Source organism: Engraulis encrasicolus, chromosome 24 (assembly GCF_034702125.1).
Source record: "Engraulis encrasicolus isolate BLACKSEA-1 chromosome 24, IST_EnEncr_1.0, whole genome shotgun sequence".
Lineage (NCBI taxonomy): Eukaryota > Metazoa > Chordata > Actinopteri > Clupeiformes > Engraulidae > Engraulis > Engraulis encrasicolus.
The window spans coordinates 34,114,925-34,133,150 of NC_085880.1; the positions used below are offsets into that span (position 1 = coordinate 34,114,925).

The window sequence follows — 18,226 nt, forward strand, 5'->3', positions numbered from 1 at the left end:
ATGGCGGAGCAGGGCTCAGTACCCAGCGATTTGTACCAGCACGTTTACTCTTTTTTATTGGAAAATAAATTCGCCAAGGCTGCAAAAGAGTTCTTGAAACAGTCTGAAGTGGTAAGTGACATGGATAAGATTCACCCAATGTCTTGATAAGATGTATGAACATTGCCACCGTCGCGTGATTTGGCATACTGCATGCATGGTTAAATGTCGTTGAGTTGTGAACACGTGTCGCCAGTATGGACATGTTGTTGTGCTTTCCAATTAAATTTAAATAAGCTTCCGTCTGATTAATGTCTTACTTTCCATGCACACCATATGTTCTTTTGAAATTGACTCGTTCAGAACTTGTCTCACGTGGTAATATGTGCGCAGATAAACAGTTGCGCAAAAAGATGAACAGTAACTGAGTTGTCCTGGTTCAGTATTTTCAAGAAACAATCTTAAGTTGTATGTAAATGTTTAGAAGAACCAACGTCTTAACATTAACCGTTATTACCTCCCTGTGCATTATATTTTAGGAAGTGCTTATGAAAGATGATCACTTAATAATGTAAAGAACATTGTGTACATGCTGTATGCTGGAAACCTGATAGCAGGCTATGGCAAAGTAAACATGGTGCCTCTCTCCCCACCAGAAACCCCAGGACCAAAATGATGCGGGCCTCGTCGACATCTTTAATTTCTGGGTGAAGTAAGTAGATACTGTTATGCATTAAATGGATTATGGTAATGTAAACCCCCTTATTGACTGACAATTTGACCCTTCATATAGAAATTTTGAGGGGAGTTGTGATTCACATTTAGATTGCTGTTATTTGACCAAAGACCCTCTTCCACCAGCTGCTTGGTGCTGTTTTGGGAATCATTTACTTTGGTAGATAATACCACCTGCTCTCCACCGTGACTGGGCCTCAGCATCCCTCCTCACAACTAATAAGCAGAGGACACCTACTCAAATGCTCTGAACTTTCAAGGCATTGTTATGAGGGGCTTAAATGGAGGCAAAAAAGATGGCTATTATTTTTGTCTGAATAAAACATATGTTTCTGATTTCCAATGTAAGATCCCCAGAAGCAAAGAAGCGTAAGGCGGTGACTAACGGTTCTGAGGCAGACGGCCCGTCAGCCAAGAAGACGAAGAAGGAGGCAGAGAGCTCCAGCAGTGAGGACTCCAGCGATGAGGACGAGGAGGCAGCGCCCACCAAGACACCTGCTGCAGGTACACTACGTCACATCACTGCCTGCGCTGTGCACATACTGCGAAATAGAAGTCATGGAACAGTATAACCATGTTACATATTTCTCAGTAGATTGTCGTAATAGCCTTGAAACGTGACAGAATTTTATAGGCTTAGTTTGCACTTACCTGTGTGTGTGTGTGTGTGTGTGTGTGTGTGTGTGTGTGTGTGTGTGTGTGTGTGTCAGGGTACAACTTGGCCGTGGCTGGTAAAAAAAAAATGAGTGTCTCTAACCACTTTGGCCAAGACAGATCATTTAAATTCTGTAGGTTCATTCTGTAGTTCTCATACTGTAGTTTCATTTAACACACTATGTTCAGAGCACAGATCATCTTGTTTTATCACTTCATTTTCTGAGCTTAGATATATCATGGTAAAGCAAATGCGGGGGGGGGGGAGAGAAATACTGACAACAAAACTGGAAGAAAGACGAAATGACTAGTGACTATGGGAAACCACTAGCCACTCGCCGATAAGAAAAAACTGAGCAAAAAGTTTGTCAAGCCCTGGTGAATGTGCACGTGCTTGTGTTGAGAGCTTTTCTAGTGACTAACATGTTGTGTTGCTAATGCAGCCCCTGCCCCTGCTAAGAAGCCTGCTGCAGCTGAGTCCAGCAGTAGCGAGGACTCGAGCGACTCTGAAGATGAAGCCGAGGCTAAGACTCCTGCAAAGGTCAGAATTCCAGCCTGCTTGGCATAGACCCCTGCAACTCATTGGATGTGTTTAGATGTTATTAATGATGGGAAAGTAGGCATCGCTTTAGTATTTCCTGTGTTTTTTAATGTGATCTGTCCTTGTATCTTAACATTTTGTTTGTTGCATTGTAATGTTTCACTGGTCTTCACAGAAAGTGGCTGCGGCCCCAGCCCCTGCCCCTGCCCCTGCCCCAGCAGCTGCAGCGGTAGCCGCTAGGAAGAAAGACGAAAGCTCCAGCAGTGAGGAGTCTGACTCAGAGGATGAAGCGCCAGCTAAACCTACTGCAGGTACATGGCCATTACATTTAAAATTATATATCTATATAGAGCTCTTCAGCGTTGACGTCAACTTGTATGCGGCGTTTGGACTTCCGGTTCGATGGCGATTTTTTACATTGCAAAACGCCATAGAGATTCAGGTTTGGCAAAAATATAAGTTGCACGGCAACAACGAACATTAGCGTGTCCCCGCATCCCTTTCTCATTAGTGGAACGGATCGTATCATCATGTTGGTGTATTCACATGTTAAATCATGACGATTATAATTCAATATTGCTAACCCCTTTCTGATCATTAAAACTTCCGAACTACATACTTTCCTTTGGTTGCCATGGGTACATCCCTCCGCACGTACATGCCGTTAGATACAGGCGCCGCTTCTGTAGTCGCCAAAAGCTTCTGGGTTTAGCATATGGACGCAACATCGTATTTATGTCGAAGTTTGACACAAAATGATCAACCATGTCATACCTACAGCCTATTTTTAACACCCTCGACAGTTTGCGGGGGTTCGCTAAGCGCGTGCTTGCACTCGGAGCTTATTTGAAATTTACCCCTATTCATTCCCAATGGAGGCCGGAAGCCGATACGAACCAGGAAGTCCTTAAATGCTAACATGAAAGACTACAATCTACTACATGCTTCCGCGTTACTGAAGAACTCTTTTATGGGCTTTTGTACCTATTTATTGGTGGAGATTATGACCGGACGTGAGTTGGGAGAGTGAGCGGGAGCAGGGTTGAGACATGGCCCAGGCCCGACCCGAACCTGGTTCCCCAAACGTCCAGGGTTTAGCGCGCTCAACTCTTTGTAGTGCAAGTAATAACCACATTATGCCAAATGTGGACCTCAGAGAGCGTGTTCACTCCAAGACTGCTTCCTATAGAAAAAAAACCTGAGATGCCTGCGGGAAAATAAGAGGCCCTAAAAATATCCTGGCTGTTAGCTCCAGTAATATCCTGTCTGACTTGTTACAGGAAGGCAGCTGGGAAGAACAAGCATAGTGCACAATCACGTAAAGACACAGACCCCCTGACAAGCTGAGATTCTTAGAATCACCCTGGCATTACTTGGAGACAATTCTAGCAATTACCTTGTGCAACAACTGATTGTTTCTGTTGATGTATACGTTTCTGGGCATAGACCTAGGCTTGAAAGCTACATTGGGATTTACCTTTTTTCCTGTAATGTACTCAGCTGTAAGTAGTGCTGTAAGTGAAATACTGTTTGTACTGTGTAGAGATCATTGGATTGCGTGTTTTCAATCTCTCGCACAGCTCAATAGATTAGGTGCAATATGTATGGTTTGGGCCCACATTTTTTTAGTCCGTACAATGTGCAGATTTTTTTTTGAAGAATCGCATTGGGGTAGCCAGAGCAATTCTGCTGTCACCAAGTAAGCCGTGGATGTGAGAAGTGCAGTGTGGCGTTAAATGTGTTGTAATCCACAGGAGGTAAAGCCGCCACAGCAGCCCCGGCGAAGCCTGCACCAGCACCAGCAGCAGCGAAGAAGGCGGCAGAGGAGAGCAGCAGTGAGGACAGCTCTAGCGAGGATGAGGAGCCAGCGAAGGTACAGAAACTAAACACCACACTACCCACTCTTTGTTTATCATACTTTTCGGGCATTATAGCTGTTATTTGATTGAGTAGGATGGTGCCCAGGTTAGGTATTGCACTTTGGCTGGTCATTGAAACTGCTGCCTATTGCCAAATTTGATCTTTCCATGAATATTAAGTAAATAATAAACTAATATTTAACAGGATGATCAAAGTACAGTAAGTTTTACGGCAAAAATGTGACATTCAAATTGTGAAAATGGTAACATTAGTGAATGGGCAGCATGAATTCTGGAAATTAACAGCTAAAATATTACACAGTGCACCTTTTAACAGGGTAGTGAAAGAGAGACGGGACATTAGTTGTAGAGAGAGAGATGGAGAAGGATCGAGAAATGACTGCGGAACTGTCAGACTTGAACTGCTTACTCACACTGAAGATCTGCATATGAGCTAAGCTTTAAGACATACAGAGATACTGGACGTTGCTTTGGGGTCATTGGCATCTGCTCCCATAGGGCTTGGAGTTTAGCAGAAGTAGTCTGGAAACGTCATGAAGCTGTTTTGTTCTAATTCAGAGGGTCTAGGCCAGGGGTGCCCAACCTTTTTTTAACCGAGATCTACTTTTGAAGTTGATGGTCTGCCGTGATCTACCAAGTCAAATTTAAGGATGTCAGTATGAAAATATTCACCATTATTATGAACAAAATGTTTTTAGTAGGCTACTATGGCTGTATCTTTTCAGTGTGTTTTTAAAAGTGTGTTGAATAGCCTATGTTTACAAAGCAATGGAGCACTGATAGTATGCAGAGATAATTTCTGTCATGATACACAAGTCATAAACAACTGAAACAATTTCAAAACGATAAACATTTGGTAGGCTATATAAAAAGGCATATGTAGGCACATAGGCCCTATTTCTAAAATATGATGAAGCATTATCAGGCCTTCAGTGGTAGGCTACAAATTAAAAAGGGCTCAGATATTCACCATTTGTTATGGGTAAATAGTAGGCTAGTTAAGTTCACTTTACTATGAGAGAGAGAGAGAGAGAGAGAGAGAGAGAGAGAGAGAGAGAGAGAGAGAGAGAGAGAGAGAGAGAGAGAGAGAGAGAGAGAGAGAGAGAGAGAGAGAGAGAGAGAGAGAGAGAGAGAGAGAGAGAGAGAGAGAGAGAGAGAGAGAGAGAGAGAGAGAGAGAGAGAGAGAGAGAGAGAGAGAGAACTCATTGGATTGGTTAACACCCCTGTTAAGAGTGAATTCTTCTATGAAGGGTGTTTTTTTTTCAGCTCTCTGGGACAGTAGCACGGCAAAGGCTTTCTATTGTGAGTTTGGCCAATCGTTTTGTCCACAACTGGAGCAAGAAACAGCACAAATTGAAGTGAATGCCATACATGTCAACAACTAACATTTCCCTTACTACACGCGGCACGCGATGTAAACGCAGTTAGCGATGATGCATGCGACTAGCGATTTGGACGAAGATCCTCGCATATCGCCGCGTCATAACGCATCGTTGCGCACATGTTCTGTTACTCACTCGATGTTACATGTGTGCACACATGAATCAACTGCAATACCCTTTGTCACTTCCTAATGCTTTCCCCTCATGCTGTGTTACCGTGGGACTAATTATCTAACCAATACAGAACCAGCAGCTTGCTATAGCCTACTTTTGAAAGACAGTATTTTCCCCTTCACATTATACTACATGCCTCGCGATCGACTGCCACTCCCCTCGAGATCGACTGGTAGCTCGCGATCGACTGGTTGGGCACCCCTGGTCTAGGCCAATGCGATTTCAGGCTGGTTGAATTTATTGTATCGCATACATTGATCACTAATCTACTGATTCACTTTTTTCACTTTGCTGCTAACCCATAGGAAAACTCAGAAGAAGCCAAACTGATTGTTCCATTTGGAAATGCTAGACTGACTGGTGTATTACTGTTTTGGTTTAGGCACCTCCCAAGGCTGCAGCCCCGGTGAAGACTCCTCCTGCCAAAGCAGCGGCCCCTGCAGAGTCCAGCAGCGAAGACTCCTCAGACGAGGAGGAGGAAGCAGCCGCACCCCCCAGCAAGAAACCCAAATCCGGTATATGAAAATCTCTTGCGCGCTCTTTCTCATGCTCGCTCTCATAATACTCCATACATCACTGTTTATTGGCACATTTCTTTTCTTCCAAAGGTGCTCAAGGGTAAATTTGATTTTTTGCACACACTCCCATACGCACACACACACACACTTCAGTACATGCACAAATACACCTCTTTTGCTGGTTCACCAAGTCTACCTTTCACCTTTCTGCATTTACATACAGGCACACACAGACTTTGCTCCATATTGATGCGTGTAACGCTATAACTGAATACCTGAATGTGTGCTTTTACTGAGCCAGCTGAATGCCCCCCTCTGTCTGTGTCCCATGTGTCCAGGCCCATACAGTGCAGTGCCTCCCCCCTCCGCCCTGCAGAGCACACCCACCCCTGCAGGGGGTAGTAAGGCACAGAAGAAGGACGAGTCCTCTGACAGCAGTGAAGACAGCAGCGATGAAGAGGAGGAGAAGGCTCCTGCTGCTGGTAGGAGCCAGAGAGTAGTTAGGCCCCTTCACGATTTTGAGCAGCGTATAGCGCATAGCAGCCCAGGACCCCGTTTCTCGAAAGTATTGTTGCGACCCAGTTAGCAACTTACTTGGTTGTAATGCAATTTCCCCATTGACAACCTACTTTGCTAGGGTTTTTTTGGTTAGCAAAGATGCTGTCAAGAAAAGAACCCGATCTTTAAATACGTCCTCCTTCAGGATTCATAAAGTACTCAACTACTACTAGCATCATCACCTAGAGAACAGTGGCATGCCTGCTGCTCAATTGTGAACGCAGCTGGTGTCTGCATATAGGTGTTGGACTTGTTTGATGAGGCTGTGACGGCTGTTGCCAAACTGCATCATGGCTAATTATCATAGTATACGGTGAAGTTCAACTACACACTTTCATTTGAATCAACTCTTGTGGTCCAAATTGCTTTTGCCGTCGCCAGCAACCCAATACAATGTCAATTACTTCCATTGCCAGTGTCTCAAGTCGATTCTGGTGTATTTGTGCCATAACTATTATCTTCTCTTGTTGCAGCCCCGGCCAAAGCCGCTCCTCCCAAGCCTGCTGCCGCTGCTAAGAAGGACGAGTCCAGTTCAGACGGTACGTTCTCACAACGGTAGCATTTAATTTATGAAGTCCTTTTCCGCAAATGGCTGTATTTCACATTTTGACTCCTAAAGGGAAGACCATGCATGCACGCACGCTCGCACAAACTCATTTACACACCCACACAGGCAGACACGTACACACCCCTATTTACTTCGTGAACTTCTCTCTGAACGACTTGGAGAGCCACTAATTATATGAAGTGTCCCATTTCCACTTTCCGAGGGCCGGAGCCACTTAGCTGAGCTTGGTTTCAAGGTTAATTGTACATCCCAAAAGAGTGCCTCTTTCATTGTAATTTAGCGTGTTGTTGTACTTAATGGGGAAGAATGGATCCGAGCCTCCTGAAATGCCAATTGAGCCATTTGTATCAAGAGCTGCTTGTGCATATGGCTCTCATTTGCGAAAGGCCACTTTCCCTGTTGCTCTTTGTTTTTAAGCCTAAATGTCACCATCCGTCTGTGCTCCATGGTGTCCTCACCACACTCCACTCCTAATGCCGTGTACAGACCAAGAGCGAATGGAGCGAACGAAGCGACGGAAGTCATTATTTCTCTATGGAGAGCACGCGAACTGCGCTACCACAGCGAATTCGCCAGGAGCGAAGCTTCTTGCGCTACCAGAGCGAATTTTGAAGATTAAACTAAATCTAATCGCAGGCGAATTCGCTCTGACGCTGTTCGGCGACAACCAATCGGAACATTCATATCTCCGAATGTCCCAGGCTGTCAAGCCAGAGCCGTTATGTGATTAGCTGCATCAAACATGGCAATGCTGCGTCTCGAGCGAATACAGCGTATTCAAGGCGAAACTTCTTCTGCTACCCACGCTACCAGGCAGCGTAGTTCGCTCTTGGTCTGGACACGGCATAATGCTCCCCTTCCTACTGTTGGGGAGCTAGAAATCCAGGCCTGAGATGAACGCTGTTCTCTCATGCTTTTTACTTTTTCATTTTTTATCTTTTTTTCTTAGAAGGAAGAGGTGGATCTCACTCAGTTCTTCTGTTCTTTGTAATTCTTTCTTCTTCTTTTTTACATAGCAGCAGAAAAAAGGACAAATGTTTCCGTTGTTGGCTTCATCAGTGTCTAGACTTGTCTAGCTACTTCCTGAATGTATCAATGCGTCTCCCTTTTAATGTTATTCTTGTCATCTGCTGTGTTTCAAGTCACATGCAGCGGCTTTTACCCCTGTATTTCTCAGAAATATGTTCAGTATGGCCTAAATGGCTGAGACACCATACTAATGCAGGGGAGCAGGGGACCCGTCCTGGGGTCATTTCTTGCCGCTTCATTCCCGCTCCTCCCCATCTCTGCCTTCCACTCACTTCCTGTCACCAGCTTGCAATATCCTGTCAGTTTAAATGCTTAACCTAAAATACATATGGGGAAAAGAAATATGTTTTGTGTGTGTGTGCGTGCGTGCGTGTCGTTGTAGATCTACTGACCTCATTATTACTGTGAAGCACATTGGACTGCCTCTGTGTATGAAGTGGACTGCCTCTGTGTGTGGGTCAAAGACGTGCAAAATGGCATTGTCATTCAGTGTAACGGATACCTTCTGCTGACTGTAACTGTAATAAACATGACTCTTTTTATTTATTTATTTTTCCAGTGAATTCATGACAGCCTCGGCTGTCATCCATTTACTTGAAACTATTTAAAAATCATGTTTTTTTACAGTTACAGTCAGCAGAAGGTATCCGTCTTTGACCCGTGTGCTATAGTAATAAATCTTAGTCCTTGGCCATATTTCAAACAGTTAAGGCACTGTACCGTTATGCCGTAGACCCTGGTTCTGGTTCCGCCTGTGTCATTTATAGATCCTTACCTCTTTCTGCCAACTTTTCCCTGTCTGTTCTCCACTTTCCTGTTTTATTTTTAAAAAGGAAAGTAAATGATCTGGTTTTATCTTGGCTAACAACCCTTCTCTTCCCTACTGCTAGACTCCAGCTCAGAGGAAGAGGAGGAGGCCCCAGCTAAAGCCGCCCCAGCTAAAGCAACCCCAGCACCAGTAGCCAAACCTGCTGCCCCACCTGCCAAGGCTGCAGCCGCCACCGCAGAGGAGTCCTCATCTGAAGAGTCCAGCTCTGAGGACGAAGAGGAGGCGCCTAAGAAGGCTGCAGCAGCCCCGGCTCCTAAGGCTACTCCCGCGGCCCCTGCACCTGTTAAAGCTGCTCCAGCAAAGAAGGCCCAGTCGTCAAGTTCAGGTAAGCAAGTGGCTGCATTTGTATTTGATCTGATTTGATTGATTGATTTATTTATGTATTTAACGGAGTGAGATCTTAAGTTTAAAAGCAAGGCGAAATCGTATGAAAGGGCCACCACTCTGCTATTTAAAAAAAAAAAAAAAGACATTGCCTAAATTTATTTGTTTTTCTGTTTCTGTGCACGCATGTGTAGAATCTGATAGCTCAGAAGATGAAGCTCCGGCAACGAAGCCAGCAGCACCAGCAGCCAAGCCAGCAGCAGCAGCAGCAGCAGCAGCAGCACCAGCAGCCAAGCCAGCAGCAGCCACCAAGGCAGCAGAGAGCAGCTCCGACTCGGACAGTGACAGCTCGGATGAAGAGGAGGCCGCTGCTCCACCAGCTAAGAAGCCCGCCGCCACAACACCTGTAAAGGCTCCTGCTGCTGCTGCTGCTGCAACGCCGGCCAAGGCAGCTGAGAGCAGCTCAGACTCCGACAGCTCGGATGAAGAGGACGAGGCGCCTGCCAAGGTGGCCACGCCTGCCAAGACGACCCCCGCTAAGGCTGCAGCAGCCCCACCTGCAAAGGCAGCGGCCGCGGAGAGTAGTTCAGACGAGGACAGCTCAGAGGAGGAGGAGGAGGCAGCTAAACCTGTGAAGGCGGCCACGCCTGCTAAGACCACACCTGCCAAGGCTGCAGCTCCACCGGCTAAGGCAGCAGAGAGCAGTTCAGACTCGGATAGTGACAGCTCTGATGAAGAGGAGGCTGCAGCAAAGACTCCTGCCAAGGTGACGCCTGCAAAGACGACGCCTGCCAAGGCAGCTCCGGCGGCAGCTGAGAGTAGCTCAGATGAGGACAGTTCTGATGACGAGGAGGAAGCCCCTGCTAAGGCTACTCCCGCCAAGGCGACGCCTGCAAAGACTACACCCGCCAAGGCAGCTCCGGCTCCGGCTCCAGCTCCAGCGGCAGCTGAAAGCAGCTCAGAGGAGGACAGCTCTGATGAGGAGGACGAGGCTCCCGCAAAACCAGCAGCAGCTACCACACCTGCAAAAGCCACACCTGCGAAAGCCACACCTGCCAAGGCAGCAGAGAGCAGTTCGGACTCAGACAGCTCTGATGAAGAGGACGAAGCCCCTGCAGCCAAGACCCCAGCCGCTGCTCCTGCTGCCCCTGCTGCTGCAGTGAAAACCACACCTGCTCCGAAGGCTGCAGCCGCAGCTGAGGAGAGCAGCAGTGACGACAGCTCCAGTGAGGAAGAGGAGGAGACGACGAAGGCCAAGCCTGCATCCGCCCCCACCACACCCAAAACTCCCGTGGCCGCAGCTGCAGCTACCACGCCTACAGCCAAGAAAACGGCCACGGCAGCAGAGGAGAGCAGCAGTGAAGAGGACAGCAGCGATGAGGAGGAAGAGGCCACGACGGCTAAGGCCCCAGTAGCCAATGGCAAAGCGGCAACACCAGCTAAGGTGTGTACTACCTTTTTCTGATTTATCGTACCTGCTTTTATTGAGGACTTCTAATGTTGTGATTTAGTGTTTCGAAAGGCACTTCCAAATTATAATTTTTATTACTATTTTGTTATTATCATTTTAATTGTTTGTTTTAATATAGAAAGACATTTCCAAATAAAATGTATGAATTATGATTGTTGTTATTATTACGAAGGTGACTCCGGCTAAGAAGGCAGCAGCTGAGGAGTCGTCGTCCAGTGAGGAGAGCTCGGATGAGGAAGAGGAGACGCCAGCAGCAACGGCGACTCCGAAGGCAGCAGCGGGAACGCCGGCAGCCAAGAGCACTCCTAAGCCTGCAGCAACACCAGCCAAGGAGGACAGCAGCTCTTCAGACGACTCCTCATCCGAGGAGGAGGAGGCAGCAAAGACGCCCGCCACTCCCAAGACGCCAGTCACGCCCATCATGAACGGTACTACCAAAGCCATTTCATTCAGAGTTGTGACAACTGTGGTACAGGAAGTCAGTTGGTGACACAATCCAAATAATTCTAAACAGTGCTTGCTTCCTGGAACTATTTTAGAACCATGTCAACAGTGTGTCAAAAACTCCATGAGCCGCCAAACTTTTTGTAAAAAATGAACCAAGGGGTCAGTGGGATTAGCCTAACTTACTTCCATGGCTCTGGGTACTACTACCAGCATATACAACAAGTTTAAAATTGTGACCATATTATTGACATATGATGTGACATTGTGGCCATTGTATTACAATTGCAAATGGATATGGGAAATTGAGTACAGGTAGAGTTGGTGTACTGTGGAGTTGTGCAAATATGGATATGCACCAACTGGCAGTCATGGTTGTTATGGGTGTAAAAAAAGTGGAGGAGTAGTTGGGAGGTGTAATTTCGTTTCACATCCAAAACGCATACAACCGTGAATTACATGCTCAACCATGATTTTTAAATGAGTTGGAAAACGCTTTGCATTGGTCTGCAAATGACACATTTGTTGTTCTTTTGTCAGGCACTAACGGCAAAAGGAAAAGAGACGACGACGATGATGAGGAAGAGGAGGAACTGGCCTCGAGTAAAACGCCCAAAAACCAACACCTGAAGACAGCCACGCCCCACTCTTTCCCTAAAGCTAATAGGAAGGTGAGCGTCCAGTCAGTCAGTCAGTCAGTGAGGTGAGGTGGGGTGGAAATGCTGTCGGGATGGATGATGAGTGGATCTTGTTCATGATCTCGGGCGCTGTTTAGACATAGCCATGTATTTTGATAAACATAACAAAATATCTTTGTTCACACTTTTGGCAACTCTGCATAAATATGCTGTCGAGAGCTGTCAAAGATGCGTTGCATGCAGACATGCAGACACTGACATGCAGCACAGTCCATCATACTGTAGTGAAATCATGCAGTCTGCTGTGTTAGCCCCCCTGCGCCATCCCACACTCTCAGGGATTAAAGTTCTCCGGCATATACCGGATTTCCGGCTTTTAGCGATTGCCCGTGGTTTCATTTGTTTTTTAAATACTCGGAAATAAATTGACGGTAAATAAATAAAAAGACAACCGTAATCCCTCCTGCGTTTGTCAGCCAAAGGTAGCAAAGGAGCGCACTAAAGCTAACATTGTTAACCAATCAGAAGAAGAAGGGGGCAGGTTTTAGGAAAGCGTCCTACTTCAGTATCTCGCTCGAGTCGGACCACCACAGAGGCGGCGGTTTACGAGCAGCTGCAGCAGTCGCCGACTCGCCGTTCTCATGCCGCGGTCACAGAGCAGTGTCAACAACTCGCTCTACATGGCAAGGCACCTTGCACCGTTTATTGCTCTATGAGCAGAAATATGTGTTAAGATTACTAAACTGCATGCTATGGATTGGTGATGCCGTTGTCGTCAAAAACATAAATGGAACTGGACATTGTGTGTTTGGACATAGCCTACAGAATGTCGATAAGCATACAGTGTTGATAGAGCTTCTCTGCTCAGTGCTAATAATTAGCTCTCCACAACACACAAGGTTCTGTTTTTTTCCACAGACGTTCGATTCCTCTGTGTCTTTTCATAATTTCTGAACCCAACTTAAAACTTAACACAGAGCTGTCACAGCATCTCCCGGAGTGTGGAGCGGTCGAGCGGACCGTTTATCTGTGTCTCATCTCCTAATGTCAACCACTGCCTGTGCATTATGCTACCGGTAGTTCCATTCAAAATAATGGCTGGATAGCGTGATTCATGAATCAATCACCAGATTACTTTCTGGGGTTGTTGGAAGAGGTTGTAGGAAGATGTGCTTCAGTCTACAACTACTTGTGAGAACACCAACAGTAAGAGAATAATTTGTTATTAGTTAGAATTTAACAAAAAAGCTTAGTTTCACTTCAGCATGTTGCAGATGCCACACTCATGCTGAGTACTCATGCTAACTACCGAACTTTTATGCTAATGTTTTAGCTAAGAGGAGTCGGGTTACTTATAATAAACACCACCTACATATTAACTGATATTATCTCCGATGGAAAAATCAATGCAAAAGTATTGACATTGGCGCTGTGTTCAACTTAAAAGTGACTCAAATAGCGCCTAGCAAGATGGCAGTCTGCATGCAGACAGCAGCAAGTTTCATCCCACTAGCTGTAGTACAGGTGTGGTTGTTGGGTGTATAATTCCTGTCATTGGCACGTTTTTAGTCTACTTTCATCTCAAGTTGCCGTTTTCATGATGATTGTGAGATCGTTAAATAATATGTCACATAGGCCTAATGGCTTGTTGATGGCTTTTAACAATCTGTTAATGGGCTTTAGTTTTCAGTGGAATTCTAGTCATTGATTGGAGGCTAAAATAATACTGCTATATGGTGATGGACAGAACAACTTGAGCTTGATGATGAAGCAAGGCAGTCTTTTTTCTGAGAATAGCCCAATAGGAGAGTAGCCAAAATATTTTCAGGACAGGCACCCCAAATTCTGACCTAGAGCTAGCTCAATCCATGGCTCTATTCAGACTGACTGTACAGCTGAAAAACCTAGAACCTATCTATCTACAGACACACAGACAACATCTAGTCCATAGTAGCTACCAAAATGACATTAATGAATTAAGTTGATTTGCATTTGTAATTCGTTAAAACTAAAGGTATTTTGCATTATTATTCAGCCATGTCCAGGCATTTGCATTTTCTTTTTTTTAAAGGCAGGATTAAACACTTAGGCCTAAGTAACCAATGCTTTTACCCCTGTTATGTATCTAACACAGGGGTCAGGAACCTTTTTGGTGGAGAGAGCCATAAACGCCAATTTTTTTAAAAGAAATTTTCACGAGAGCCATACCATTTTAAAAATACTAAATACAATCAAAAGCATGTATTTCAATTAAGCCCAACAAGTTTAGAGTGTACTGTCAAGTTATTGATTTTATTGATAACAGGTAAGTATAGGGCTGTCAACTGTCAACTTAATTATGGTGGAGGTCTGGGAGAATTTTGTATTTTTTAGATGTAATTTCCTGCATTTGAACACTTTTTAACCTCCCTTGTCTCATTTCAACTCAATTTGGAACCCGTACTTTTATTTATAAATACAGGACGATTCCATATTTCAAGGGATGTTTGGCAACCCTAGATAAGGAAGAGCCATATACAGTTCCCAAAAGAGCCACATGTGGCTCTAGAGCCGTAGGTTCCTGACCCCTGATCTAACATGTCATGGTATTTCAATCTTTGTTGGTCATATTCTGCTACACATACTTTTCTCATGCTTTTGTGATGAAATGGCCTATGTAACTACAATATTATGCATAATAAGTATGTAATTATGTAATAATGATTATCGCTACACCCTTTTGGTCTCCTTGGTAGGCCCTATTCGAGTTGCAAAAGTCATTTTGACCCTGACATGGCACCCACATCAGAATAAGATAAATAAGACAAACATAAGTGTAAATACTAAGCTTAAAAAGCAATGAAATTCTCGTTTCACCGTGTATCGAATAGGGTCGCGTGGACGCACCAAAAAGTTCAGGCTCAGGATTTTTTTTTACTTTAATCCCTGCACTCTGCTGTTTTTAGCACATTCCCACCCTAATCCACTGGCTTACTGTCATCACAGGGGAAGAAGCGTTGGGTTTATCTGGTGGTGTGGAAACATTCAGTGACTCAACACTTCATTCAGTGACTCAACTCTGGTGCTACAATTTGACTGGAGCTGTAACTTGACTTCATTCCGACTGACTTTCTAACTTGTTTCCTTCTTGTTTCAGAATGTTCCCTTTAGACGAGTGGTAGAAGAGGAGGTGGCGGTGGACCCTCGCTTAGCAGACAATTCCTTTGATGCCAAGGTCAGTGTTTGTCTTTTTCTTTTCTCTCTACTTTGTCCTATTTCTGTTAAAGACACTTAATCGTGCGTGTGTGCATGTGTGTCGATTTGGAATCTGGAAATCTTGTGGAATTGGGTGTGTTCCAGGGCTTGACATTGACACCTGCCAACCAGCCAAATGCTGGTGAAACTTGGGTGTGGCTACTAACAATTTCAGTCTTTGATAGGTCAATTATTCTTTGGTGTGACAAATCACAGTAGCTGCATCAATGTTTGTTTAAATGCAAGATTTTTTTATATTATTTTTTAACTGACATCAAAACTGGCTAGCAGAAAGGCTAAATGTCTTGTTATTCTGGAAATCCACTAGCCACAGCAAAAAGTTAATGGTGTGTTCACCTCATGTGTGTGTGCACTGTGGTTGGGGAAACTTCCACTGACTATTCCCTTGTTCCTTGTGTTTGTGCAAACAGATGGGAGCGGATGGCGACTGGGGCCAGAAGGCCAACAATGTGCTAAGGTTCACCAAGGGCAAGTCCTTCAGGCATGAGAAGACCAAGAAGAAGAGGGGCAGCTACGTGGGAGGGGCCATCTCCACCTCCGTCAACTCAATCAAGTTCGACAGCGACTGAAAAGATACACATACACTCTCACCTCCCTGTCCTCTCCTCTCCTCTCCCTCCACACTGACTTCAGCTCCTGATGGACCTTGATATCAACTTTCACCTGGTTTCTCTACTCCCACCCTCTCTCCGTACTGGCTAAGAGCTAGGACTGTTTGAAAGACCACAGCCCTCATCTACCAACAGCCTCTCCTCTCCCTGTTCCTCTCCTCTCTTCTCCTCTCCTGGACTCTGGAAGCCAGAGCCTGATGGGCATTGTCTTCAACCTGGGTTCCTCTCTTCTTGCCTCCTAGCTCAGAGCTAGGAATGTGGAAACTCGCTGATCAGCACTCACTCAATCACCCACCCACCAACAACCTCCTGCCTCCCTCTCCTCTCCTCTCCTCTCCTAACCCTGGTCCTGTGGTCTCCTCTCCTCTCCTCTCCCCTGGCCCTCCTCTCCTCTCCTCTCCCCTGGCCCTCTCCTCTCCTCTCCTAACCCTGGCCCTCTGCTCTCCTCTCCTAACCCTGGACCTCTGCTCTCCTCTCCTAACCCTGGACCTCTGCTCTCCTTTCCCCTGGACCTCTGCTCTCCTTTCCCCTGGCCCTCTCCTCTCCTCTCCCCTGGCCCTCTCCTCTCCTCTCCCCTGACCCTCTCTCCTCCTCTCCTCTCCTCTCCTCTCCCCTGGCCCTCTCCTCTCCTCTCCCCTGGCTCCTCTCCTCTCCTCTCCCCTGGCCCTCTCCTCTCCTCTCCCCTGGCCCTCTCCTCTCCTCTCCCCTGGCCCTCTCCTCTCCTCTCCCCTGGCCCTCTCCTCTCCTAACCCTGGCCCTCTGCTCTCCTCTCCTCTCCCCTGGCCCTCTCCTCTCCTCTCCCCTGGCCCTCTCCTCTCCTCTCCCCTGGCCCTGTGCTCTCCTCTCCCCTGGCCCTGTCCTCTCCTCCCTCCCCCTTGCCCAGTGAGTTCCTGTGTGCGTGATACGTGGCCACTGGGTCTTGCTGTGTGCTCAGCCCTGTAGTCCAGTAGTGCAGTGGGGCTGGCGTCTTGTCCACTGGGCCGCGAGTCTTAGGCAGGGCCAGGGCTCGCTCTCTAGATAGGCTTGATAGAGGGCTCCTGGGCCGTAGTAGTGCCTTCACACACACCCCTATGTTGCTGGGCTGGGAAGCCGGACTCCCTCTGGTCGGCGGCAGTGACATCTCTGGACCACCAGATGGCGCCAGAAAGACACTTTAAGATTGCAAGTTTGTGAGTGAGATAAGGATGGATGGTGTACTGGATGCGATTTATGTTTTGTTTCCTCAATGTGTCAATTAAGAGGAAATTGTGAATGGCAAGATTAAGTTTTATACACGTTTGTTTCCTTTGGATCTCTTGGATTTTTGTTTGTTTGTTTATGCTTATTCATTTCAAGGGTGAAAGAATTTCTATCCCAGTAACCTTTAGCTAATAGGCGTTTTGTCAGTACTGACTTGTAGGCAAACTCATTTCATTTTCGGATTAAATACAAATATTTTATTACATTATATAGCCAACCTGATGGTGATGCCTATTTATTGTCACATAATTGGGGTCGGAATGACTTAACAGACTTGAAAAATCGTACGTTTTCTCTCTGTTTTATGTACTGTGTAGGAATTCAAGTCAGCGTGCATATCATGGATCAATTATTTGCTGCTCAGATTCAGAAGCCATAGGTTTGCTATGTGTGAGTTTAATAAACTGTACTAGACATCAGTATGGATATACTGTACGTATTTGGAGACCAACTCTATTTGTATGTGAACACACCTTAACGTTCTGAGCCATGCGCATTGCCCTAGAAAGAGGACCCATGTTTATTTTATTTAGAAAGGAAAAAAAAACTGCTTCTTTTACTTCTTTTACCCTTCACTGTACTGCCTGACGTTGTATCGCTTGTTTCTTACTTTCTATTTTGCGTTCAGATGCAATTAAAAGTTGAAAGTCAATTGTCAGTGTTTGGTGGGTTTTTCTGTTGTTGTTGTTGTTGTTGTTGTTGTTGTTGTTGTCATTAATTTTGCATGGTGCTGCTTGTCAGGCCATCTACAACAGGGGCGCTGGGGTGACTGCCCACAGGCCGGATGCGGCCCGATTGTACCTGGCATGTAGCCAGTGGATGATATGGAAGAGCATAACGTGTATCGTCTTTGGATTGAACGGAGTGAACTTCACACTGTCTAAACCCTTCAAGAATCAACAAGTACACTACCGGTACTATTTTCGGCAGTCATAGGAGTGGGTTACGTACTCTGATATCTTGAATGTTGTTTTAACGTTAACAATTATCCAGTATTCAAATCAGCTCACCAAAACAATGAAACACGCATCAAAATGCTTCAAATTAATAAACCGTGCATCTAAGCGGTTAACTGGGATGCCTCCATGTCTGTTGTCAACTATGTCAACTGGGCAGTCATGGGTGAGCGGTTAGGGCGTCAGACTTGCATCCCAGAGGTTGCCGGTTCGACTCCCGACCCGCCAGGTTGGTGGGGGGAGTAATCAACCAGTGCTCTCCCCCATCCTCCTCCATGACTGAGGTACCCTGAGCATGGTACCGTCCCACCGCACTGCTCCCCATGGGGCGCCACTGAGGGCTGCCCCCTTGCACGGGTGAGGCATAAAATGCAATTTCGTTGTGTGCAGTGTGCAGTGTTCACTTGTGTGCTGTGGAGTGCTGTGTCACAATGGGAGTTG

General features: G+C 46.0%; 1 protein-coding gene across 1 annotated transcript; it reads left to right on the plus strand.

Annotated features, from left to right (window-relative positions):
- Positions 1-16,184, plus strand: nolc1 (nucleolar and coiled-body phosphoprotein 1). The gene is made up of 15 exons (XM_063191997.1): positions 1-111; positions 636-691; positions 1,064-1,218; positions 1,812-1,909; positions 2,085-2,220; positions 3,664-3,782; positions 5,728-5,860; positions 6,202-6,345; positions 6,895-6,960; positions 8,909-9,172; positions 9,366-10,615; positions 10,815-11,070; positions 11,627-11,757; positions 14,861-14,938; positions 15,390-16,184. The coding sequence occupies exons 1-15, from the start codon at positions 1-3 to the stop codon at positions 15,546-15,548; spliced, it is 3,156 nt and encodes a 1,051-aa protein (XP_063048067.1). The 3' UTR covers positions 15,549-16,184.
- Positions 16,185-18,226: the final 2,042 nt, after the last annotated feature.